Consider the following 27,972-nt stretch of genomic DNA (forward strand, 5'->3'; position numbering starts at 1 on the left):
TCCGAACAAAATTTTCTTCATACATTACATTACATTACATATTACATGTACCTTGATTTGACTATAATGCAACAAATAGCTTGGGGGCGAACCAGCCTTTCAATGAACATTTCAATAGTAAAAAGTAATGTTTGGAAAAAAGTGCCCCCCCTCCCGAACCCCCCATCCCCCGATACTATGTGCCCGTAATTTACTCAGAGACGCGGCATTCATGTGCACAGGCGTAACTTAGACCCATTTCCGTTCAGCTAATTTGCATTTTAATGTGTAAAACTTAATATTTTGAATTATAATAAAATAAATAAAATAAATATTGTGCATGAGTTTCAGTTGCAAAAACATCTCATATATGTAAATGTCACGTCATGAATAGCTAACTATTGATTAATTTTCTATACAGATACTGTCAGAGGTGAGAATTCCTCCTAATGGCTAAGAAATACTCATTCAAAGTACCATATTCTGCCAAAAATTGAACCCGGAGTCAATATGTTATAGCCATATCATGAATCTGAGGAAAAGAAATGCTCGTTCGTAATTTTTGGTCTTCTTAGATATCTTCATATTCCAATAAGCAATTTACGCTCATAAAACTAAAATTATTGGCAACACAACTCACTAAACTTAATTTTTATACGCCCGTCTTTAGACGGGACGTATTATGTTATGGCGTTCATGTCCGTCCGTCCGTCTGTTAGCTTTTATTGTGTCCGGCTCATAACTTTAATACTATTAGGCCTAGGATTATCAAATTTTGTCAGATGATACTTCTTGGGTAGAAGGTGTGTCGCACATTGAAAGTAGGTCGCTCTGACCTTTAATTAAGATGCTATGGCCAAATATGGAAAAATCCTGTCCGGCTCATAACTAGAAAACTATAAGACTTAGAATCATCAAACTTGGTCAATTTATGCATCTTAGGTAGAAGGTGTGTCGCGACCTATTTCAAGGTCACTGTGACCTTTAATTTAAGTGAAATTTAAAAAAAAAATGTTTTTTTCTATTAGATTACACAATCCCAAAAAATGCAAAAGTGTTGCAGTATCCTTATTAAAAAAATGTTAAATCAAGAAAATACTTTTTTTTTTCATAATATACTTTACAGCAATCTATAACAAATGTAATGTTAGAAGGAAAAATTCCACCTCTCCCATGGGTGTAATTATCAAGCACTGGTCAAGAAGAATTTGATAACAGAAAATTGCATGTCAAATTAGAGAGAAATTAATGAGTTAAGTGTGAGGAGCTAACTGGTAGAGCATCTCTGATCAAGCAGGTGTTATCTATATCTCTTGGGAACTGGGCAAAAAGAATCAGTTGTGTTGGATTAAATAGTTGGCTAGCCAAACTTTTAAAATGAATTTGCTGAAAAGTAATTAAAACTTATTTGATATTGTATAACAAATTATAATTTAAATAATATAATTAATATAATTATTATATAATATAATTAAAACTAATTATACTCGGGATTGTAGCTTAAAACCAGTCTGACATTAAATCAAAAAAAAAAAATCAAGTATTTAAAAAAAAATGTTTTTAATTATGGTAGATAGTCCCTACAAATCTAAGAGTAAATTGCAGGAACCTTATTAAGGTCAGACGATACGTTCCTCAAATATCTGTTTTGTATACCTTCGAATTATGAGGAAACTATTCAAAATTTTAATTACCTTTTGATTTCTAAACTGGTTTCTAATTGTCTTTAAAAAAATGAAACACCAAAAAAATGTGTTATTGGCTAATTAAGTTTTTTCCAAAAGGATTTTATAGGAAAAACATCCTCTGGTATCTTGCACAAATGCCTGGTAAGGTACCTCAACTTTTTGCGAGTAAACATGTTAAAGTAGCAATACTTCAATGACAAAATCTTAGAAAAAATTATATATTACTGAGGAAGGTATCGTCTGTCCTTAAGAATGTTGCATCAAGATTACACATGTTTTTTGTTTCTTTTTATAAATCTTTGTAACAAATTAAAAAAAAATCTTTGTTTTCAAATTTAATTTCAGAATGACATAAATATGCATTTTTATTGCACTACAAAGCAGATAGTGTGTATAGATTCATTCATCCATTGGGATTAATGAGTGGACATGCATCCATGCAGTTAAAGATTAATTAATGAGTTCAGTGTAGGGAGGCTAGCTGTCTCAATCATTTCTGTTAGATGATCTCTGATCAAGCAGCTGTTATCTGTATCCTTTGGGAATTAGACAGAAGAGCTGCTGGTCAGTTTATAGCATATGTCATTTGATGGCCAGCCTTTTATTTTAATATGAATTTGATATAGATTAAGTTGTTAAGACTAATTTGATATTGTTTAATATGATATTTTTATTTAATATTTTGAAAATATCAACTAATTTTGAGCATCATGTCTCACAAATCTGAAAGCTGGGGGGGGGGGGGGGGGGGGGGGCAGATGGACATTTGTCAAGCTCTAACACAACCAGTATAGGATCTATAATGTAATATTTGTTATAATTAATGCCTACACCACAGGAGATGTATAAACAAATATTAAAAGGAATGGAAAAATCAATGAAATCCTTGCATCAAGGTTGACATGATTTTCTTGCACTCTAAACTGTTTATGACAATTGAACAATATTTGACGGGCGTATCATGCTGTGGCGGGGCACTTTATTTTCTGCAGAAAATAGATGTACGTACATAATAAAAGATTATAAACAATACATCATCTTGTATTCGTGATCGATCGAAATTACCCGGGTGGTTGAAGTTACAAACCTTACCCTATATAATCAGTTTAAAAGTTTTATTAATAAAAACTCAACTCTTAACTGTAATTTTTTAAATTATATCTAGAAAGGTAAGCCAGTAGCATGAACAGGAAATCTATTGTTTTATGATTATTTTTTACCTCTTTTTCGCCCTCCTTTCCCTAAGACATAATTATTGACTACATTCTTCAAAATGGTATTTTTCATTTCCCTTTCCCGAACGCCTTTCATCGTATAAATGTCCATTGAAATGTAGCGACTACCGAAAAGTAGTTTTGAGGTATCTTGGGGATATCATCTTTTCAAATCTCAATAACATTGAAGAATTCAATAATGCAACTGTGAATACAGAAAACAATCCCCTTTTTAGTTACGTTCGTTCGTAAGATATCGATATTTCTTCAGTATGATACAATATAAATATATTAATATTACATAGAAAACTGATGTCACTTATTCATAGAGGGTCAAATAGTCTCTGAACTATTTTGCACCAAAGCATGTACTAAGCAAATGATTACTTATTGTTTTATTCCTGAATATTACCGTCTGTGATGGTAATTCTATGGTCCATCTGTATTCATATCTGTAGTCGGGATTATTTCCAATACATTCTGATGTGTTATGAACTTCATCAGGATTCAAAATAAAAAAAGAACACCAAGTCTGAAAAAAAGTTTGACAAAATAAGTAATACTGAGTTTTGAACAAGTCCATGAGAAATTTTAAGAAGGTACCTTCCATAAATTTCACTAAGTTGAGATGAAAGCGTATTCATAGTTCCTTACTTTCTCATACTGAATATCCTTTTTTCCAAACGTTGCCTGACCTATCCTAATTTTTGGATAAATCATTGCCTTTTCCTGAAATCATTTATTATGAAATGTTTTGATTGTATTGCTTTAACTTTTATATGCCTTACTCTTATAAAAGAATTAAAGAGTTGTTTTGATCATATAAAGCTATTTTACGTTTACTCCTTGATTTGTACATATATTCAGATTTCAGATATACGAGGGGTGATAAAAAAGTTCGCGAACTATCTCTATATTTACAAAACCACAATTCAGATCAGAATGAAATTTGGTACACACATAGTCATACACATATTCTATAAATAACTGGTGTTATATAATGTTTTGCTCCATGTTAATGACGTCACAATGTGAAAATGACGTCAATATGTAGGTGACTTGATACAAAAAATGGCTGACTCAGTCGTACCCGAGCAACGAATGGTTGTAAAGTTTAAAGTATATCTTAAAAATTCATTTGCAGTAGAATATGATAATTTGTACAAGGTTTATGAAGACAAAAGACTTACCAGAAGTTCAATCATTAACTGGATTGATTGTTTTAGTGAAGACAGGGAGATGGTTAAAATTGATGTTTGTTCTGTTGCCCAGCGAAAGCAAACCGGGAAAAAGATGCATCCTTAGTTGAGCAATTTGTTATGAAAGTTACAATTCGAAAAATAGTTGAATATCATAACAATAATATAATTATTAAATCCCTAAAATATCGTTTACTTTAGACTTTAAACATATGAGTTATGATAACAAGAGGTCGTCCATACTTTATCCACATTGAATAAACGACGCTTCCGAGACAGATCACTCGGGTTTTGATGATCACCATGCTAATTCTGGAAAGGGATGTCCTTTTCCACCCACCCTATTGCCGAAATGTGGCTATTTCTGATAGATGGACTGTTCTTGTTATAAAAAATAACTTGCATGTTAAGGAATATCAGACTCGGAAAAATCTGTTAGCCTCTGTGAACAGAACGCCACGGAGCATGTCACGTGACCGCCTGGATCACGCATGGGCAGAACAATGACAGATGTGCATTACAATCGGAGAGGACTACTTTAAAAAATAATGAGCACTACTAAAACCTCATTTTATTTCTTTTAAGGAAGTAATTCAATTAGTTCGCGAACTTTTTGATCACCCCTCGTATATGCTATTATGATATTATAGATATCATTTTGAACCAGATATTTAATTAAAATGATACAATTAATTATTTTAGTACACCAAACAAAGAAATACGCAAATCATACGGTTAATTTCTCTTTCTTGAATCTGGCTTCCTTTCCATCAGCTTTACAGAGATCAATGGCGACTCTTACTTGACCTATGGTTTCACCATCTTCATTAAAGACTGGATAGTCCTTTTCTTTTATTCTACTTGTCATACTTATATGGAATAAGGATATAACAGAAAATCCAATTTGTGTAAATGCGTCTGTAGGCATATAAAACGGATCATCTTCAGGGCACTGTTTGACCTTAAAAAAGAACAAATTACATGTATTATACATAAATACTTTTTGTACTGTTATATGGTATTGTACTCCATCTTACTTTGATCATATTCAGTATGGTGATTGACATAACACCTGAAATGTGAATTTGAAGAGTGAAGCATGTTAAAGCGCTAGTACGGCGCATCTCATAAAAAAAACAGATTTGATAAAATTTTAACCATAGGATTTGGAATTTTTTTACTACTCATAAATGTAGAAACTTTCAGAAAATTACAAGTTTCATAACTAAATAACTTTGATTACGTATTTCATTGAAATTAATAATTATTTATGAACCATAAATATCCATTTGTACATCGCAACGTGTTAGGGGTTCCACATTCCATGCCATTCAAGCATGCGTGTTTATCATAAACAAAACAACATGCTAAAAGAGGTTAGCTCGGTAGGCCTGCTACCTTGACAAAGTCGACCAAGAAGAAAAAAAACCCCTGAGAATAGAGCTTGAAAAAAGCGAATTTCCTGGCCAAATCTTACTTTGGGAATTAATATAATCATTGAAGAAACGGGAGCTCGGCGAGACTTGCACAAGGTTCTCCTCGACAGGTTTGTTGATACATGTTATCATTTCTCATATCTCCATCGCTTTCAAAGAAAAAAATGCTTCTCAAACTGTTGACATCAACTTTATACCTTATTTCTTAATGATATACTGGGTAAATGTGACTGAAAAAACACACGTTTTGCAGCCATACTGTCACTTTAAGGATTAAATTTACCCCTTTATTTAACATTTTATAAATGATTAAAGAGAGGAATTTCGTTTTACACAAAACATGGGAATGCTAATTAAATGAGTTATCAGATATTCAATATGTTGATGACAACCCAAGTAAAAAAGAATATTCACAAATTAATATCCTTTTTGACCTTACAGTAACCTCTGTGTATGACATCATGTAGGAATAATTAAAATTATACAAAACAGTACATAATCAAGTGAATTTGATACTTAACTATATATCTTTTTTTCTGAAAATTATAACAAGAGATCCATGCGCCACAGCGCTGACCTGTGCACATTGGCCAGGAAGAAGCACAAATCAGTTCAGTATTGGACGGGGGGGGGGGACTTAAATTTGCACTACCTCAGGATGCTTCCATATTAATATTACTAATCATTGCTTTGCTGTTCTTAAACAGAAGAATTTTACAGATTTTTTCCCCTATGTATTCCTATGTAAAACTCTGATCGCTCATTTGGCCCCACCCTACCCACCCTAAATTTGAACAATTTGAATCAACACTGCCTGAGGATGCTTTTTAATAGTATGACTAATCATGGCTTTGCTGTTCTTGAGCAGAAGATTTTCTTTCAAAATGATTCTTAATGATTCTTTTTTCAGCTCTTCAAAGACTTTTTTAAAATTTAAATATTTTGGATTTCCAACGATTCGATATGAGCTTCACTGAGAGACATAATTTTTTGAAATGCACAACTGGTGCATCAAAATTGGTACCGTATAAAATTTACATGGATTCTGATGCAAAACTTCTCTCTCTGCCCCCCCCCCCCAACCCCTTGGTGTCATAATGTGAACAAACTTGATTCTACAATACCAAAGGTTGCTTCTGTATAAATATGACTAACAATGGCTTAGTTGTTCTTGAGAAGAAGATTTTAAAGATATTTCCTATGTAGCGTGTATGATCAGGTTCTTACAAGGGATATGTCGGTTTTCTTTTTTCTCTGTTTAAGTTAATGATTGAAATGATTATTAAGACAGCTCGGTCTAAGGGTAAATCATACAGTACTTAAATTTTCTCTTATCTAGAGACAGGGACTGGGTAAGATACTACTTACACCGTGTTTCTCCCCTACGTTCCCATTGATAGATAAGAACTGGTTGTCTCAATCTTCTTCAGATTTACTACACCCGGAACTTAACATCAATTCCCTAGGATACTTGCCACTGGTGTTTAAAACTTTTATACTTTTATTTTGCTCTTACCCGTAACGTCTTTATTGATGAATCAACGTCAGACTTCTCTAGCTAGCTTCTATATATTCCTATGAAAAACTTTAACACATTGTTTTGGCCCCGCCCTACCACCGTGGATCATGAGTTGAACAAACTTGAATCTACACTACCTGAAGATACTTCTGTATTTATATGACTATTAATGGCTCAGCTATTCTTGAGAAGATTTCTAAGATATATCATATATATTCATATGGTAAACTTTGACCCCCTGTTTTGGCCCTGGCCTATCCAAAGGATCATGATTGGAACAAAATTGAATCGTCACTAGCTGAGGATACTTCTTTTATAATATGACTAATCATTGCTTTGTTGTTCTCAACAAGAAGATTTTTAAAGACATTTCCTAAAAATTCCTATGTAAAACTTTGACCTCCTCTTGTGTCCCGCCCAAACCCCGGATTATGATATCAACAAACTCAAATATAGAGTATGTAATGAAGCTTTCACATAAGTTTCATCTTTTCTTGCCCAGTGGTTCTTGAGAAGAAGATTTTTAAAAGACGCCACCACATTTTCACACATTCTTAATTATCTCCCCTTGAAAGAGGGCGTGGCACTTCCTGTAAACAAACTTAAATCCCCTTCACCCAAGTATGCTTTGTGGCAAGCTTGGTTGAAATTGGCACAGTGGTTCTTGAGAAGAAGTCGAAAATGCGCTTAAAGATGACAGACGACGGACGAATGCCGGATAAACAATGCTCACCAGATATATATATAACATTTTGGACTTTTAATATTTCTATATCAAACTTTGACACTCTCTAGTGGCTCTGTCCTAGCCCCAGGAGCCATGATGTCTTCAAATAAGAATGGACACGTGCACATTTGGGACAGATCACAGCTGAGTGTATCAATATGAGTAATCGTAGTCCTTCTGCACTTGTGAAGATATTTTTTAAAGATAATCCCTATATATGTTAAATTTTGACCTCCTTTTTTGGCTCGACCTAGCCCGACGTGGAATTGAATAAACTTAATTTTACATTACATGTGGATATTTGCATTTTTTAATATGACTCACAGAAATTTAATTTTTTTTTCTAAAATCATTAAGTATCCCTTCTGTTTTTAAGAAGAGGATATTAGAGGATATTGCCTCAGACATACAGGCTCCGTAGCAATTAAAAACTTAGACGAACTCACTTTTGATCTCGGTCTCACTTTTACAAAAGGACCATATAGCGGAAAAGTGAGACTGAGATCAAGAGTTTGCTCATCTAAGATTTATGACCCCGGAACCAGATATTTTAAGTACGCCTTCGAGATTTGTTTTTTCTTTAACCTGTGCATGTGCTCTATGTCAGCTAAAATCTTAAACAAGAATTCTATATTTATGCTGCTTTTAAGTAAAGCTATCGAATTTTACCGATTCATCTTTATTTGTGAACGCAACCATTGCCTCATACTTCTCCAAAAAATAGTCCTCACTCCAGATGTACTCACATTCTGTAGCTTTGTTGATCACCTTTATGAATATCTTTAAAGATTTTTATATATAAAAGAATAATTCAATGTAAAATTAAATACCCTAAGTCATTCGTTTACTAGTATTTTGAAAACTTTCATGAAATGCAAATATTATAAAATAAAGAAATTGCATTAGAAACAGTAAAAGTTAGCTTTATGCAACTTTTTTTCTTTCTTTTGTCTGACAACTTTCTTTTAACTTAAAATGATCTCCTTTCTGAAAAAAAGATACTTAAAACATACCTGTAATTTCCCCATCTTTCTTCCTGCAAAAGCATCACTGACTAGAATTAGCTCGAAAGTTAGTGGTTTGTTTAATTCTATTGCTAAAGCATTAGCATTTCTAATGTCCTGGTCTCTCACAACTACCATATTTCGAAGCAAAGAATCTCCTGAAAGAAAAAGAACATATTTTTTAGTATACGAGTATATTGCTTGTTTCTGCATAACGTCATTATCGTATGTACTTTAGGTGGTATTTAAAAGATTTTTAAAATAGAATTATCGCAAACGCTCGAATTGGTCAAATTCAAATTTCTTGTTATATCCATGATGTGCTATTTCCATAGATAAACTCGTATGTAGATTTACATGCTTCGATAAAAGATTTGTTCAGTATAAAATCACTTAAAGTATGTAGTAGGGTATAAGTTTTTAAGAAGGTAGAACTGATTCTTAATTTCTAAATGTTAGTGATGTAAATACATCTAGAATTCTATAAAACATTTTCCTACTTTACCTAAAGTTAAATATAAAAACCAGACTATAGATATACAGTAAAACTAATTTCTTAAAAAAGAACCTTTAATCGTCCCATCCTTTTCTGCAAATTTAATAAAATCGTCTTTCGCTGATGCATAGGAAATATTTGAAGCTTCTTTGTCCTCTAGATTTTTCTTACATGCGGCCTTCTGATCAATGAAAACAAACATACTGGAGAGCTGACCGAACATCACTCTAAGATAAAAATACACAATTACTTTAACATAAAAAATATGCATCCTTAAAAATATGTAAATCAGGATAATATTCAAATAAACTCTTCGCTACTATAATCATTCAAAACTTCTTTCAAATAAATTTTCATGGGCACATGACAAATCATAATAGAAATCGATTGAATACGGCCATTCTTTCAATGTCATCTATATGGATAATTTTATAATTTGTTTTAACAATTCATAAGATATGTTTAATATTAGAGTGTAATCAAGAAAAAATGGCTATGCATTAGACTCACGTGTATCCATGTTTAAGTCTACGAGGTAAATTTTTCTCGAGTTCCTTCCCCTTAACAAAAACATATCCAGTTTCTGCTTTCACATATACTTTTCCTTTCTGATTTTCAAGAACAGCATAATTGGGTTTGGCTCTGAAAAGGTTTTTAAAGTCCTATTTTGATCATGAAACTTGATCATGATCATGAAGCTTTGATAAAAAAAAAAACAAAAAAAAAAAAAAAAACAAAAGATATTTTTGTTCCAAATCAGTATTTGATCGACCTTAACCCTCACACAATTCTATTTACCCTATTCCTGTCAACAATATATATTCATTTAATGGACAATCAGTAGGTCGTTCACCGCCAACTTGAAGAACATTTCCTAAGTTAAAAGAAAACCTTTTAAAATGTTCTCTTAGAATAAAGTTGAATGCAAGATTTAAGAGATTTGCTCATGTACATTCACACAATAATAGCTTATATGCAAAGTGCTGAAGAATAAATCACTTGTATTTTTTCTGTTATTATCATGTTTTTTAGAACCCAATATTACAATATAAGAAGCTAGATGCTATCAGTTCCCTAAATTTGAACATGAATTTTAAAAGTGCTATATAATCAATTCTTTATTTTTCAATTGTTCATCTTTATTTAAGCAAGGCCAAAAAGGTGAAAATTTTCTTAATTCTCTTTGCAATATATAGATTCAACTACAAACTAAAATATTTTGCAGAAATTTACCTTCTGATATGAAATACCTAACACGTCTCGTGAGCATTTCGTCTGCGTTCAGATTCAGCAAGTAAGGAACTGTTTTTTGTCTTTCCTCTTCCTGCTTTCGAATATTTTCCAGAACTTCCAATTCCTAATCGACATATATAGGTAACAGTTTGCAGCATATAATTTTTTTTTTCATCGTTTACCTTTCAAAGTTTAAAAGAGAAAAAAAACGAGAGAGAGAGAGAGAGAGAGAGAGAGAGAGAGAACCTTTGTTGATGTTATACTTTTATCTTCTGACTCTGCCAGCTATAAAGAGAAATTAAAGTACATTTTATATGGTCTCACTTTTTCATCCCCCTCATCAAGCATTCAAACTCTTTGATTTTGATAGTGCTTTTTGCAAAAAAAAAAAAAAGGACAGTATTTTAACGGCATTTTCAGATGCTGTAATTTTAACCGATACAATAGATGATATACCCTTCATTGTTGCAAACATAACCATTTAAGAAATTCCCTTTAACATAACTTATTTTACTATTTATTGAAACAAATTTACAGATATGATGCTGTTAATTTGAATTTTCTTGATTTCATCTATATTTTATATTTGTTACTTAAAGTTTAGTCCAATGCCAAAATGTTTGATAATTTTCATATTACATTACACTTATACATCATGACGTTTATTTAAAAAGAAGGGGGGGGGGGTTAAACGACGAAAGTGTAATAAAAGACAATTCCTAAAATGTACGTATTGTTGAGTATTTTATAAATATTGTTATGGCATATGGAAAAATTACTGACAATCTTACCTTCTCCGTCAAAATGGATATTTCTGAAATGCAAAACTAATACAAATTACAATTTCTTTACTGTAATTAAATGTACGATAAGATATTCCCTACATTTCAACATACTTAGTTTAAATTTCAAAAAAAAAAAAAAAATAATAATGCCATCAAAAATATCATTTAAATGGCTTTAAAAATTAATTTCTGTAAAAATCGCCGGCAGATTTAATTAAAAAGTCATTTCTTCCCTCTAAAGATACTGGCAAGATGAATGGATTTTGTCTATAGGTAAAATGACATTTTATGAAGGTGATCTAGGATCTACAAGACATACTGCATATCGGAGAACAACGGTTAAGTTCACCAGAAACCTTCCCACATTTAGGTCAGTTTTCTGCATGTCAGTATCATAAACTTTGAAAAGTAACGTTCAATAAATTTATGTGATATCTCTTGCACCTCCAGTTTTTTTTCTTCTTGAGGAAATACCCGGTAATTTTTAAAAATATTTTCTGTACTTTTGCCTCTGTATTTAAGATGTACTGTACACATGTATTTTGAATGTTAAACATAAGTATCATGCATTATTAAATACAAACTCTAAGCTAAATACATGAGACGATCAATCAAATTGAGAGATTTACTGATTATTAAAAACGACTTGTACCTTTTCTAAAGCCATCCTTTGCCATCCAAGAGAACGAAAATGCTGGTAAGCAAACTGTTCAATTTATATCCCTTTGTTTAATTTTTATATCACCTCAGTAACTTATGCAATCATTATCCGGGATTGAAGAATCCATTTTGTTTTAACATAACCTTAAAAGATTGGATTGTGGCAACAAAAAGAGTTTTAGGCTTTACATAGAAATATTTTGGAAATATCATTGTCCTTAGAACGACAAGTTTACAGGGTACAAGGTTACAATTGCCAATATTATATGCAAGCATTCTCGTTCAGAGTAAGTTAAATTTGTTTTAAATCATAATCGTAAGTAATAAAAATCTTGCAAAGCTAGTCAACAACCTTCAAAAAGAATATTTAGGACATTTTTAAATTATTTTTTAAGAACTGTAAGACTAATTTTTGATATGATTACTTGCAAGCATTCGTATGCAGAATAAATCGAATATTTTCATATAATTGTCCTGTGAGAATGAAAAAGCTTCAAAACGTTTATTAGGATTACAGAGGAAAGTTTGTCAAATGTATATAAACATACTTTTCTAAGAAATATTTATTTTCTACAGTACAGTGATCCATCGAGCAGAGATTGGTTGCAAAGTTAATTTACAACATACCTTTCATCAGCCTTTCTTTATCAGCATTTTCGTCTGACCTCACTCCCTTTAACTGTTTATGCAAGCTGTCTATCTCATTCAACAGTTCTTGAACCTGCATACGTAAGTCGGTTTGGTTCACCTTAGATTCATTACGTATAACCATTGCTCTTGAAGCTAGAAATTATAATGGTTTAATTGTTCTTGTTTTGTTTGAAAGTCTCCTTATATGTAAAAGTTTTTTTTTTCTATATTACTATATATATAATTTTGATGCGTTAAGAAATCAAATACAAGGTTGCCCTGTAAATTGAGAAATAAAAAGCATATGATTATTTTCATCTACGGTAAAAAACATTAATCAAAAAGCTACAGTCTTTATTTTTAAAGCTCCTTTTTACTACTAAATTGTATTTGAATAAATGAATAATATTGTGTCGGGAAAATAAAGAGTTTACGTACCATATCGTAAAGTGGACAATGTTTCTTCGATATTATTTGATAATGGATGTACAGTTGCAAGCTGAAATGATATCTCTGAGGTAAATATATGTAAGCCAATGAGTAATTAAAAATATAATTCTTTTACTATCTTTTTTCTTTTCTTTTTAAATGTTTGTATTCATAGACGGTTTTTGAAAGTTGTTCGAACAAAATGTTCTTCAGAAGTTCACAGTCAAAACGTGGTATTTAAATATTACAATATACATGCATAAACATACACATATAAATACTCCAAATTATTAAGTTTACAGTGTATGTATTACATATAAAAGCAAGGACTTGCTTATCTTGTATTCTTCTGAGTCTCAGAAGTGTCAAATTTTCGTTACATTCACTATTTTATTTAAACAAAATAATTAATGGGGTGCAGGTTTGGTTAGTATATCACCTGTGATAAGTTAGAAACATGCCTTAACACCAGAATCATTCAGGCATATTATATATGAAAGATTCCATTTCCGAATCATCTTCAGACAGGAAATATTTTTATATATTTCTTATGAAAAGTTAAAAACAGATCTATAGTTGTAGTAATCTGAGACAATCAAGCATTAAAGTTAAGTCAGAACAGCATTTAAAGGGGCATGGACACGGTTTTTCAAATTTTATTTTTCCATTTTTCTATGTAAACAAATACTTAACTTATGTAGTTTTAATGATCATCAAAAAATTGAATTTCAGTTGTCGAGATACAAGACAGATTATTAGCGCCAAACCTTTGTTATGAAAACAAGCCCCATGCCATGTTTTTATTTACATAGGTTAAATATACTAATATATGTTCGTTCAAAGCAGATTTTTTCAATAGAGAAGTTAATTCTTAATACGATTAGACAGTTTCTAGTAATTTGCTGAATCTCATTTTGTTATAAATATTATATTTTCTATATGTAAACAAAAACAAGGCACGAGACTTGTTTACGTTATGAAGAATTTTAAGTTCTGTATCTCCTTTGTAAATCAGCAAATGATGTTCAAATTTTTGCTGATCATTAGAATTGCCTAAGATAGGAATTGTAAATATTAAAATTGGTAAAACAAAATTCAGTTGAAACTGTGTCCATGCCCCTTTAAAGCATTTCCCCTGATGAAATATGAAGATAACGAACAGGAATCAAGCTCAAAAATTCATTTAAACAATACAAATTGAGCAGAGAAAACACGGACGATGCCATGGAGTAATGAACATCACCTGCCGACCGGTCACTCCGCCGTGTGCTCCTTGTCATGATCGAGCAAACGGAAAAATTAATCCTTAGACAATTCAGTGTGAAATGAAGCCTTAAAAATTGCACTAAATATTCAGACTTGTCTTGCATAGCATTTGTGATAAGACAATGACATGAATACTAACTTTCATAGGAGTCAGACAAGATGTATACTAAGGGCATACTAAACAAGCACAGGAGAAAACGTTCATAGATGAACCATATATGCAAGTTTATTTGTGTTAGGCGGGGAAAACCATCTCTCAAACATACAGAAAACATATGGGAATGAGGAGTGAGGATATGAACATCGATTGGGGATTCAACAAAACGACTGATTCTTCAATTAATTAACCATTTATTGACTTCTGAGTGCATTTCATCTTACCATTACTGTCTTGCTGTTTCCTCCCAAGGAGTTTTTCAGTAGCATAGTCAGCTTTGACTCACGATATGGAACTAAAAATCAATATATATATATATATATATATATATATATATATATATATATATATATATATATATATATATATATATATATATATATATATATATATATATTAGAATATATCACTGGTCTCATGAAAGTACTTGTCCATAGACAACTATTTCAGTTACACTGACTGTCTCTAAAAAAATTATATAATTACAAAGGAAGTGAAATACATGAATCAAACAATATTATATGATTATATTACTCAGTATATATTATTGCGTTTATGTTTGCGTACAGAGAGGTACATCTATACACATGTACATCTACTTTTGTTATTCAGAATAGACAAAAAAAAAAGTCAAAAAATGAACGTGTTCCCGTAAAACTGTTCAATGTACCCAAAAACTGTAAGCATGAAAAGTTGAAAATAACGTAATGTTATCGAACTCATAAATCCTGTAAACAATACGAATGGTGAACAGGGAAAACACAGACCCCTTAAACATGTTAAAAAATGGATGTATATCAGATGCCTTGACGGAGTAATCATCTTCTACCAAAAAGTCACACATATTATGAGCCCAGTTTACTTTTTATGTAAACGAAATAATTAGTAGTTCAAAAAAGAACAAAAAATGGCCTACGAATTGATATGAAACTTCAGTCAAAATACGAACAAACGATAGCTTGTATTTCAAAACAGGGTCATTATATCAATCATAGAGTTTGCGGAATGCTCACTTTGAAAGAGATTGTTAAAAGCCTTGTAACTCAAGGTATTTCTCAGTCTGCCTCTGTTTGAAAATTCATCATACTCAGAACATGCTCTCGCCTGTCGAATCAGCACAATATAAAGGTAATTGTTGAAAATTAACGCAAAAATAGGAGGGAATGAAGATGGAAAAACTGAGGTCATCAGGTTTGTCATATAGTAAAGTTTTTATTGACCACTGTCGTCTATAATCGGTAAAATATTGAAATATGAAACAGATGTGACAGACTCTGTAGTGTCCTTTATTTTGAGTTCATTGAAATATATTGTAATATATCAAAATGATTGGAACTTTCAATTTGAAAGTAACTTTTTTTTAAAAAAGGTCATCGATATATTTAAATGTCAAACTGAAAGTCACAACAAAAGTCTTCTTATTTAGGATTTTTTTAATAAGATCTGATACGAAAAGCTCCATTTTCTATTGAAGAAGCAGTTATCTCACGAAATCAAAGAGCTTGGTGTATAATTTTTCGTAAGAAATGGTGGTATAGAGTGTAAGAAAAGTCAAATGTTTGATGCTATTGCTTTTTGGAAATATATTTTTGATTTCAAACTTTCTAAAAGTTCTAAAAGTTCTCTTGAGGTTTTGAGAATCCACATTTAATTTATATCTTCTTTAATATATTGTATAATATATTGCTTTAGTGAGGAAAATGCCAACAAATCTATCAAAATTATGCTGAGGTGTGAAATGCATTGTCAATCATATGAATATCGGCCTTATAGATATAATTACTTACTGTGGCCGTATCCTCTATCACTTTCGTCTCGTTTGGCGAGCTCTGTGATATTGAAAACCGAAAATGAAAAACGAATGTCATTATAAGATCTGTCACTAACTGCTCTAGATAAACTGATTGCTCAAATATTCACTGCATTGCCTATGACAGCAATATATATATATATATATATATATATATATATATATATATATATATATATATATATATATATATATATATATATATATATATATATATATATATATATATATATATATATATGAAGCACTAGAAAACCTACAACACTATTTATCCTATGTGTCGCATCTATTAAATAGATACAAGGTCAGAGATTGAATTTTATGTAAAGCAATAAAAATGACCAACGACACGAACAATTAAAAATGTCATATTTTCGGGACGCCCTGTCCCTTCCTCAGGACAAAGAAAAAAGTTTATGTTAAAACCTTACTGGTAGTCCAAGGCAACATAGAGCTCTGTTTGTTTCAAATATTTATAACAGAAAACATGTTAAGTGTAAAAAAAAAACTTGTCATTTATTTAAATGACGAAAAATGTAATCCATAAAACAATTACAAAAGAATTTGGCTGGGAGACATACCAGCCTCAAGGAAAGCTTGTTGACATATAAACTGTTTCTTTACTAGAAATGCAAGTTACCAAAATATTACACAACAGTGGTCTCCCAGTCACAATATTGTTACAACACAAAGATGCGATAATGCGATATAATACATCAAACTTTATTGGAAACAAAAGTGGTGCATAAAAAACGCATGAAAATGTCAGAGAAATATGCATATTTGTTAACTGAAAGATGTGGAGGATGGAGTGGAGGTGGAGGTTGCTTTTTCGTCAGACAAATTTTCTGTGGCAGCACTCCGAGTAAACAAAGAATTATGTAAATATATGCATTGCGCGGCAATTTTAGAAGTCATAAAAAAGAATTTAGAGAAACAAAAAACTAGCACTACTACTAAACTACCAAACACTATATATTTACGATGTTACAAGTTTGATTTGAAGTTTCTAACCAGTTGTAAAGAAAGAAATCCGAACCAACTAAATGACTTTACCAGGATGAACGTGAACTAGATCAAATTCCTGATTGTCACAAACAAGAACATTCTCTCCATATAGTGTAAACTTTACAGATAATTCGCATTATCAATTCCCGAACGACCCACACACATATTTTTTGCTTACATTTTTGTTTATTATTTCTTTTATCCGATAAACAGTCCTCAAAACATTTCAAAATTTATAATAGATCCAATTTCATATTTTAAAATTTCCCTTCTATATTACCTTTCTTTGGTTTCTTTTATCATGTAGAGTTACGCTATTTTGAGAGAACAAGACAGTGTACGATTAACTACATGGTCGTATTTAATTAGCGATAATTAATCCGTTCAGTTATGTAAATTGCACTTCACCAGAGTACACAAGACAGACCGGACGGATTTGATAGCGGTCTGGATTTCTTTCCTTACAACTGGTTATAAACTTCAAATTAAAAACATGTAACATTGTAAAAATATTGTAAATATATAGTGTTAGGTAGTTTAGTAGTAGTGCTATTTGTTTTGTTTTGTTTATTAATTTTTTTTTCTCTATTTCCTTTGTTTTTTATGATTGCTTAACTTTTGTCTTTGTCCTGAGAAAGGGACAGGGCGTTCCGAAAATTTGACAACTTTTAATTGTTCGTGTCGTTGGTCATTTTTATTGCTTTATTTTAAGCAATAATATATATATATATATATATATATATATATATATATATATATATATATATATATATATATATATATATATATATATATATATATATATATATATATATATATATATATATATATATATATATATATATATATTATAGGCCATCAATCCTAGACGATGACATTTTTTCCTCTAATAAATTTGATGTTGATCAAATTTTTTAAGTGATTTCAGTCAAAAGCATGGTTCTTCCTCAAACACACTATGGTAACATATCATTGCAAGAAAAGATTGACTTATTCTTACCATAAGCCTTAACGAAAGATCAAAAATAACTTCTTAAGAGTTAAAACAATTGCTAAGTTTAGTCATACAATTTGTCTACATAATGTCCAGAGGTAATAATGTAAGTTTTAATAATACGGACGATGGCTAACGAACACATTATATTGAGAGAGAAATAAAAATGAAAACTAGCAAATCTAGTGCTTAACATGAGGTAAATTGTAAGGAAAATTGTTATAATTTTAAGATTGAAAATTTTGAAGGAAACATAAAACTAAGCATATGGTCATAAATCTCTAAGTCACCAAAGTCACGTTGTTTAATCAACACTCGATAGAAAAGCGCCATAGAAAACTGAAGGTAGGCCGGTGCCTCCTGTATCGTGCTACTTAAGGTTCTTCTTAGGCATATCTGTGTTTGTAGAAACCGTTTTACATCTAACAGTGGCCAAAATTTGTTATGTTCCTAAATGTTGAAGCCTTAGAGTAACACCCCTGCAAAATTATAAATTAAAATACTCTGTAATGGCAGATTTTCTCCAAAAAATGTCATATATGTTTATGATGTGCAAGATAGCAAATGTGCAGACTCCCTAGAATTCAGCCATTTTGATAAGATAGACAATAAACTGACTTGACACCACTGAAAACTAAAGTGAATGTGAAAGTTTGTGTTACACATGAACATAGATATTAAATATTTAGTTTTAGTGTCTGTAATAAGAAGTTTGAATGCTAGGTTGTACTTATAAACATATGTAATACATTGAATATCATTTTGCCACTGAATATACAAATATAGAAGGGCTAGATTTTATTTTATTTCTTATTATTATTATTTATTTATTTTTTATTTTTTTTTGAAAAAAATATGCTATATAGCGAAGTGCATTTTAATTTGTTAATTTGTATGAATAATACACCTTAATAGGAAAACTGTTGAATCAAACAGTTTTTGTCAAGTTCATAACATGGTTTGCTGGGGTGAAATTCACAGGCCACAGCAATTAAGAACATTAACAAAATTTGGACACTATTAAAACCCTTTTTACAGACGAAAGTTTTACTTTAGTAGAACCTTTATCGTTTTCTAAAACTATTTTCAAATACAGAAGTCTTTGTGTTGTGTGTGTTACATTAAAATGTTTAACAACTTCCACAAGCGACATATTAAAAAAAACTATTTTCTTTTAAAATAGTGAAAAATAAGGCATTAAACTATCGGATTGTCTCACGCTAGGAAACATTGAAGAAAAGTTCCTTTGTATTGCTTCATCATCAAAGCAATCTATGGGGCACAAAAAGTGACATAAACCTTTTTTTCTATCCCCGCGTCTTAATGCGGTATAAACTTGTTAGTTTCAAACCAAATTTACTTGATTTATCGTTTTTGAACGAACTTCTGAACGTTTGTTAGATGTGGCATTGTTAAGTTTCTTATAAGAACAAATAGATTAATATTTATTCTCTAGCAAACTAGTATTTTCTTCATGTGTACCTGTAATCATTAATATACTAATATTCCTTTATTTAGCAACATATGCCATAATACCTCAAATGTACATTAATAATGTCTATTATATATGACTCTTTATCATTACACAATCAAGTCAAACTGAAATATTCTTCATACATTTAATCTAATTTTAGTGGGTTTCTCTTTCCATACATTTTCTTAGCCATGGAAGAAATAACATAAACAAAGTAACAAAAATAACAAGACGGTATTTTAGTATTGCTTTAGAAAGATTAGACATTAATGCAAAATAAACTATATAAAGCAAAAACATCGCTTTCTATTTTGATTCCAAAAACAATTTGTCCCTAGTTAGACAGTGTGACTCACGATATGTTGAGGAGCAAGTATATTACTATATAATATATGTGCGGAGATTTACATGAAATATGAGGATAAAATACAGTAATCAAGCTCAGAAGTCAGTTGGAACAAAACATTTTGGGAACAGAGCAAATACGGATTTCTTAAAATATCAGAGGTGGGATCAGGCGCCAGAGAGGAGTAAGCATCCGCTGTCGATCGCTCATAATCGCCGTGGATCCTTGTTACGATCGGGCGAACGGGAAAATCCGTAGACAATTTAGTGTGGAAATAATGGCCTAAAAGTTTGTATAAAAAATTCAACATTCTTAATTAACAATCTTAATGACAGATTCCATTTGCTGACAAGGTCATTGTATAGACCGTAGAGTTTGCAAACTGTTGACTTTAAAGGAGACTGTTGAGATCCTTGTTTCATCAACTTATTTGTCAATACCTTGCATAGTTTTAGAAATTGTTCGTACGTAGAGCATGCTCTTGCGAATCGAATCAACTGGTAGACATAAACTCCATATGCAGGTGATAATGTATTATTGCTACATAAATAAGGGAAGTAAATGACAGAAAAGTTAAAGTCATCACGTTTATCATTAAATTTTGCTGTTAGGTTGAAATTAACGTTAACATTTGATTAAACGTTGAAATAGGAAGATAAGGTTCAGTAGTCAATCTCAGAAGTCCATTGAAACAATACAAATTGGAAGCAGAACAAAACAGACTTCTAAAAACATCAGAGGTCGGATCAGGTGGCATGGAGAGGTAATCATCCCCTGTCGACCAGTCACACTCGCCTTGTGCTCATTGCCATGATCGGGCAAACGGAAAAATCCTTAGACAATTTAGTGTGATAATAATGGTATAACACTTTGTATGAAAAACGTCAGTCAACATTCGACTTAAGGATAGAATGCTCGTCGATAACTAGGTTATTGTATCGATCATAGAATTTCCAAAATATTGACTTTAAACGAGAGCTGTTGATATTCCTGTATCAATTTATTTGTCAATAACTTGCTTTTTTTTTTTTGGTCATTAATGTCTAATTAAATCTAGAAAATTATCCATATATATATATATATATATATATATATATATATATATATATATATATATATATATATATATATATATATATATATATATATATATATATATATATATATATATATATATATATCCAAAATTGAAATAAAGTCTCAGTAATCGGATTACAATATTAAACAAATATAAAAAGAAAACACAAGAATCCTCCGTAAAGCTTTATACAACGGTAACATAGTAACAATGATTATGACGTTAAACTAAGCTTAGTTTAACGTCATAATCATTGTTACTATGTTACCGTTGTATACATTTTTGTAATGTAAAGCTTCTGAAGATTTTTAATGAAAGCGCTAAAGCTTTACGGAGGATTCTTGTGTTTTCTTTTTATATTTGTTTAATATATATATATATATATATATATATATATATATATATATATATATATATATATATATATATATATATATATATATTGTATATATATATATATATATATATATATATATATATATATATATATATATATATATATATATATATATATATATATATATATATATATATATATATATATATATATATATATATATATGATATTTCGAATCAAAGTAAGGAATGAAAATGAATATTGTTAATTGATAAAACGTCGTTGATATATATCTTTACGTTAAATTAAAGGCCACAGCAAGAGATATCTTTTCATATAGACGTTTTTCAATAAATTCTGTTTCATTTGAATACAAAAAAATGTCTGCTAATAACGGGGCGCAATTAGCACCAATGGGAATTCCAAAAGATTGTTGGAAGATGATCTCCAAAACTATGCTTCTTATTAAACTTTTTATCACACGTTCGGAATAGGTTGTAAAGTGTTACAAACATACTTTCTATAACTTGCCCAAGAACAAGCAACGATTTGTTGATGTTGTTTCCCTCGGTGAATCTTTTCCCTGAAGTGTTCGCCTTTTTAGCTCTTTCACTTAGAAATAAGAAAATTCATAGTTAATTATGAAGTCCATTAAATAAAGGTCGCGTATCTGTAACAGACAGGTTGCAAAAGAAATACGTTTTCAGGCCAATATAATTTGAATTGATACAGGACTAATTAAAGGCCACAAATTCACACTATATAATAGCGAAGTTAAAAATTGAACAAATCTATATCTTGTTTGAAATCCTTGATTGATTTTCGTTTTATTTTTCTTTTTTTAAACGATTTGTATGAATGTTATCTCATGCAAGAACTTTCGAATTAATCATATAAAATTGAACCCAGGTGAGCTAAAAACAGAAGTACATAACTTTTTACCTTCCTGCAAGGTCTACAATATTAATGGTAGACGTTTTCTCTACTTTGTGCACATTATCCATAATCCATACCCCGATTGCAATGATTGTGTGTGCCCGACTAAAGTAAAACAATGAAACTGGAAAGGTTTGTTTTCAATAAAAATGTATGTTTTCTAGCTATCTCACGTTTCATGTAAGTCAATAATTATTATTGTTATGTACTGCAATGTAAGATGATGTGCAATTACTTTGCTTAAATATTATAGAAATATAATCTTTTTTGAGGCCAATCCCTAGATATATTTGCCTTAGAGAAAGCATATCGACCGAACACCAAATCAAAAGGCTATTTAGAAGCTTAAAACATGAAATACCCAGATGATCAGATGTTTGTACTAAGTTATGTGATTTAGTTTGAGCCATTAGATAAATGTGAACGATAGAGAAAATAATAAAAACCCTTAAACAATTTACCCGATCATAGATTAGATCATATCCTAAAATCACTTGTGAGATTTCTTAATTGGATATTTACATAATTCTCTCTCTCTCTCTCTCTCTCTCTCTCTCTCTCTCTCAGAATATTCTCACCTGCTTGTTTCATTCATCTCGGTTGCAGCTATTGATCTATTTGTATACCCTTGCATTATCCATTTTTGCACCTGAGTCTTCTCTGTTACATTTATTTTTGTCAATCTGTTTGCTAATTGTAAACACATTCATACAACATTTAAAATAATGAAACACAGATGTAAAATATTATGACTAAATATTCTGACTATAGACAAACAAAAATATTCTGAAGTATATTTGATTTAAATATAGCCATACCTTCAAAACATCCGTCACCTCTTTCCTTAATCTTCAATGGAGATCGATATTTACTATCACTCAGCAAATCATACACCTTTTCGTTGTATATTTCTAACATACCAAGGTTTACCTTTTATACAAATGTATATTATTCAATAACTTGAAGGCTTGCAGTATTAGTAAAAAAATGTCTTGCTTATATATTTTATAATTACATAGCTTATATTTAAGGAATGTTTTTAAGTTTTGTGTGAGTTATTGGTGTGTAAATCACACAGACTTGTCACGTAGGCATATTTCATGAAGCGCACAAGCGCTTCATAAAAAATATGCCTACGTGCAAGTCTGTGTGATTTACACACCAATACTTCACACTAAACTTAAAATAATTCCTTATATTTACATTTTACAAGCTTAAAAGCACCAATAATATACTCAATATTTGACTTTCTTGTTGCTCTATATCGTTACATTTTTATTAACGTCTCTGTAGCCTCAATGTGACGTCACTATAGCGCGAGTTTCACCGTGTATATTTCTACGCGTGAGTATACACAAAAATGACTTTCAAATCAATTTCACAGTTGGCTTAGTAGAAAAACACAGCAAATGTAAATATATCAAAATACCTTGCATGTAACTGAATCTTCTTTTTCAATGTGTTCAAAAAGATTTTCGACAAACCTGGCAACAAAACCTGTAAATAAAAATGATTTATGTGCATAAAGTTGTCTTGAAAATTAACACAATCATCTAACTATAATTATTCATGATTATCCATCCTTTTTTATAATCAAATAGCTATGTATGTACTAGCCTTTTACTAGCTGTTCAGGAAATTTTAGAACCAAATCAATAAGTTTGACAAAAATAAAATGATAATAGAAAACAATCTGAAAGAAAACGTAATATATTTTATATTTGAAACTGTAAAATAATACATTAAGCCTGTTTTCAGCGACAGATCAAAGAGAGTATTGATAAGCATTAGCTTTAGGCAGATTACTGCAGATTGAGCCAAAGTAAGTTCAAGATAGGAATTTGAAGCTTGTATTTCTTACGGAAGAGAGTGATTTAATATGAAGCCAAATTAAAAAAAATCAAAGGTTTTTGCCTTTAGTATAATATATATATATATATATATATATATATATATATATATATATATATATATATATATATATATATATATATATATATATATATATATATATATATAAAATAAATATGAAGATTTTACATGCATATTTTATGTCAATCTATTCATTAGAAGAGGATTGTTACACAGGTAAACGTTTAGTGCAAGTATCATACAAGCAAAACTAATAGTTTTTATTGAGGTCTTAAATGATAAAAGGTCGATCTCTACAGCTATGGTATTATTAACTGTGTGCTTCTTTTCTATAACTGTTTTTGAACAGCAAAGATCAGAAAATATCTTTTAAAGATTATTTGGATATGTGCAAAGATATTAGACAAGCAAAAGAGTGAAAACATGAATGCTACAATACTTGAAGGTTAAGATACTGTAAACCATTTTAATTTTCAATGAAAAAAGATAAAGAGAACGAACAATGAACAATCTTTAAAAAATCTAAAAACAATACAAATCTGTGAACAAGGCATAAAATAATCTAGAGGTGGGATCAGGTACTTATGAGGAGTAAGCATCCCCTGACTACCGGTCTAACCAGTCATACCCGCTGTAAGCCCTATGTAATGATCAGATAGACGGAAAAGTCCGCAGTCAAATTTAGTGTAACAACAAGGCCTTGCAATGGGTATGAAATATGTCAGTCAAAATACGATCCAATGATTGGTTATATTTGCTTAGAAGGTCATCATATCGACTATAGAATTTACGAAATGCAGACTTTCAACGATGTTCTTGAAATCCTTGTTACATTAACTTATCTATCATTAGCCTGCTCCGGTTTAAAAATTGAGAGCATAGTCTTAAAATAACGAATGAGTTTGGAGACTTTTAACACCATATACAGGTGAAAGCGGAGTATTATTATATAAATAAGGAAAGATGATGCTGGAAAAGCTGAAGTCATCTCGTTTGTCATACATATAATTTGGCCTATCGTGTATTTTCAGCAAATCATCAAGAGATGAAATTGATGTGGGAGAATCTGTATTGTCTTTCATTTTTAAGTTCACTGGGATATATACCGAGTGGACAAATGAATGGAATTAACTATTGTTACTTGGAAAAAAGTCGTCGATACATGTATATCTGAATGTCGAGTTGAAGGTCTAGCAAGTGTTTTATTCTTCTCATGTAGAAGTTTTTGAATAAACTCTGTTTCATAGGAACATAAAACAGGCCATGTTTTTTTTTCTATTTTTTTGTGTGTGTGTTTTTATTTTTTATTTATTTATTTATTTTTTTGGTTTGTTTGTTTGTTTGTTTGTTTGTTTTGTTTTTTTTTTGTTTAGTTTTTGTTTGTTTGTTTGTTTGTTTTTTTTTTTGGTTTAGTTTTTGTTTTTTGTTTGTTTATTTTCGTTTTTTTTTATTTTATTAAATTGTTAAATTTGTTACCTTCTTTTCTCGCAAATATAATTATCCCCGCGAACAATTTATTAAGTTGTATATTCAAGCTGAAAGTTTCCTTATTACAAAAAAAAATGTCGCTTAAGGATTTCAAAGTGACGAATCGAGAATAAAAAAGGCCAGACGTGAATTACATATATGGTTTTATCATGTGTTACATTACCTTTATTTTTTCCATACTCCATGAGTGAGTACGATTTTCCACTCCCCGTCTGTCCATATGCAAAGATTGTGCAGTTATAACCGTCCCAAACATTATCTAGTAAATCAAGTCCAAGTGTATGGAATATTTTCCTCTAAAAAACATGAAAAGATCGGATAGTATTCAAGTAACAATGACTGCAAAATTCATCTTTGGCATTTATTTTACTCAATTTAAAAATAAATATTAAAATTATTATAATTATTAATTAGTGGCTCGGGAGAATGAGTTCAAAATGAAAATAGGAATATTGATTTGTTATGTTTCGTATATATTTCAATTCGGTGTATAAAAAAGGATGTGTAAAGTGCTGCTCTTGTGCTTCAAATGTCAACATAAAAAAAAATTGTAGATCAATAATAACTGTGACACTTTTTGCATATGGGGAGGAGGGGGTACAACATTTCACGCTTTTTTCCAAGGGACATTTTCCAGTATTTTTTTTTTAAACTCCTTCTGCTTTCTTGTATCATTAATTTCCATTCATAACCGAAAGTCAGCTAAAGATAAATGAAAATAAATGACCTCTTAAGGAAGAAATTGGTAAGAAAAACCTTCCGAATACCCCATTTCGTCAACTTTTTTTTTCGGAGATTTTCTGTTCTTTTCCTCTCAGAATATACTTTCTTATTATAGCATAACAAAAATTCAAGCATAACAAAACAATGTCTTTGAATTAGTGATAATTACAGCAAAAGTTAATATTATTTAAGTTTGTATACACCTGGGCACCCAAATAAGCATACAGGTACTGAATTCGTACATAGCACGAATGAACACTACGCCGAGCTAAGCTATTTCAAAACTCAGACTTTTGTATGTATTACAATGTGTAGCAGGTAAATGGATAAGATTTATTTATTTATTTAGTAGTGCATGGTTGCAGTTTCACTCTTCTTAAAGAAGTTGTTAGCAACAAATTCAATAGGATTTAAAATCCTCTGAAACACGAAAGTAAGGGGGAAATTTAAGGACACTTGTCTTAACTTCTGTTTCCTGTTTATAAATACTTCTTAGGAAAACTCCCAAATATTCATATTTAAAATTTTTTAAAACAAAATTCCATTTTTCTTTAACATGAATGAGTTACACATGTATTTGGGCATTTTAAACATGCAATACACTTAATAAAAATATTTTTTCAATACAGTAAAATGCATTTGAAATAGATATAAAAATAAAAACGTAACGTTTTTGGCTCTGTAATATTCAAAAAAAAAAAAAAATTTAAAGTTATCTGAAGGCTCATTTTTTCTATATATACTTTGCTGAAACAAGCATATACTTTCGCAATAAATAAAACAATAAAGAAAAAAAATTAATCTTACCTGATCTTCATCACGATTACCTTGTCCTTCAGGAGCAAATACGTAATCATATTTAAAATCCCTGTTTTTAATGACTCCATAGTCCTGTATGGATATTGTTTGTCCGACTACACGAAGAACGTTTTCGTGCTCACCAATATCCAGAGGATTCTTTATAATTAAGAAAAACTTTGTCTAAAGGACATTTAGCGTAGGACAATGCTTTTTGTGAGAAAAGCTAACCATAAAAAGGATACAAATGGTCTTATCCGTACTGCCACTTTAACCTGATCAGACGCCATTTTTTTAGACTTCACTTGAGTATGTGTCTTTCAATGGGCCCCAACATGTTAGGACAACAGATGTCGCTGTTATGCATGAATCATGTTGGTAACCATGCACACATAAGGAATGCCAAGTGTCAGGTTTTATATGTTTATTTTATTATTATTTATGTTTATTATGTATAAATTGATAACGTTTAAATTATCTTCTTAAAGTCTTGATTTTTAAATTTTTGATGCTTTAAAAAACTAGAAGAAATAAGATGCCACGTATGCGTTAGTGTATGTGCATAATGCATGAAGTTCTATCCTGGCAAATGAGCCTGGATTCTCAGATCGTTATGGTTTATACACACGCAAGTAAACAAAATGAATACAAACTTTGAAGAGAGAGAGAATTTTATCCTGTTGAAT

At 30.5% G+C, this 27,972-nt stretch overlaps 1 protein-coding gene across 1 annotated transcript; it reads right to left on the reverse strand.

Annotated features, from left to right (window-relative positions):
* Positions 1–8,407: 8,407 nt before the first annotated feature.
* On the reverse strand, positions 8,408–27,576 carry LOC133188022 (kinesin-like protein KIF28P). Its single transcript, XM_061323411.1, has 16 exons — positions 27,532–27,576; positions 27,296–27,445; positions 25,929–26,061; positions 23,835–23,902; positions 23,224–23,335; positions 22,984–23,095; positions 22,412–22,510; positions 21,987–22,081; positions 14,647–14,717; positions 13,009–13,069; positions 12,568–12,723; positions 10,061–10,136; positions 9,773–9,904; positions 9,335–9,489; positions 8,776–8,924; positions 8,408–8,542 (listed from the first exon to the last, which is right to left on the reverse strand). The coding sequence occupies exons 1-16, from the start codon at positions 27,574–27,576 to the stop codon at positions 8,408–8,410; spliced, it is 1,749 nt and encodes a 582-aa protein (XP_061179395.1).
* Between the last annotated feature and the right edge of the window lie 396 nt (positions 27,577–27,972).

The sequence above is a fragment of the Saccostrea echinata genome, unplaced genomic scaffold (assembly GCF_033153115.1).
Source record: "Saccostrea echinata isolate AGI-Se365-2 ecotype Australia unplaced genomic scaffold, CSIRO_AGI_Sech_v1 ptg000015l, whole genome shotgun sequence".
Taxonomy (NCBI): domain Eukaryota; kingdom Metazoa; phylum Mollusca; class Bivalvia; order Ostreida; family Ostreidae; genus Saccostrea; species Saccostrea echinata.

What these genes read in the sequence shown, in the direction of transcription:
- LOC133188022 (XM_061323411.1), bottom strand. Translation starts at nt 27,576, where the DNA reads ATGGCGTCTGATCAGGTTAAAGTGGCAGTACGGATAAGACCATTT. An exon ending in AAGATTCAGTTACATGCAAG is followed by an intron (nt 23,336 to 23,834) that starts GTATTTTGATAT and finishes TTTGTATAAAAG; the next exon opens with GTAAACCTTGGTATGTTAGA. An exon ending in ATTGTAGACCTTGCAGGAAG is followed by an intron (nt 22,082 to 22,411) that starts GTAAAAAGTTAT and finishes CTTATTTCTAAG; the next exon opens with TGAAAGAGCTAAAAAGGCGA.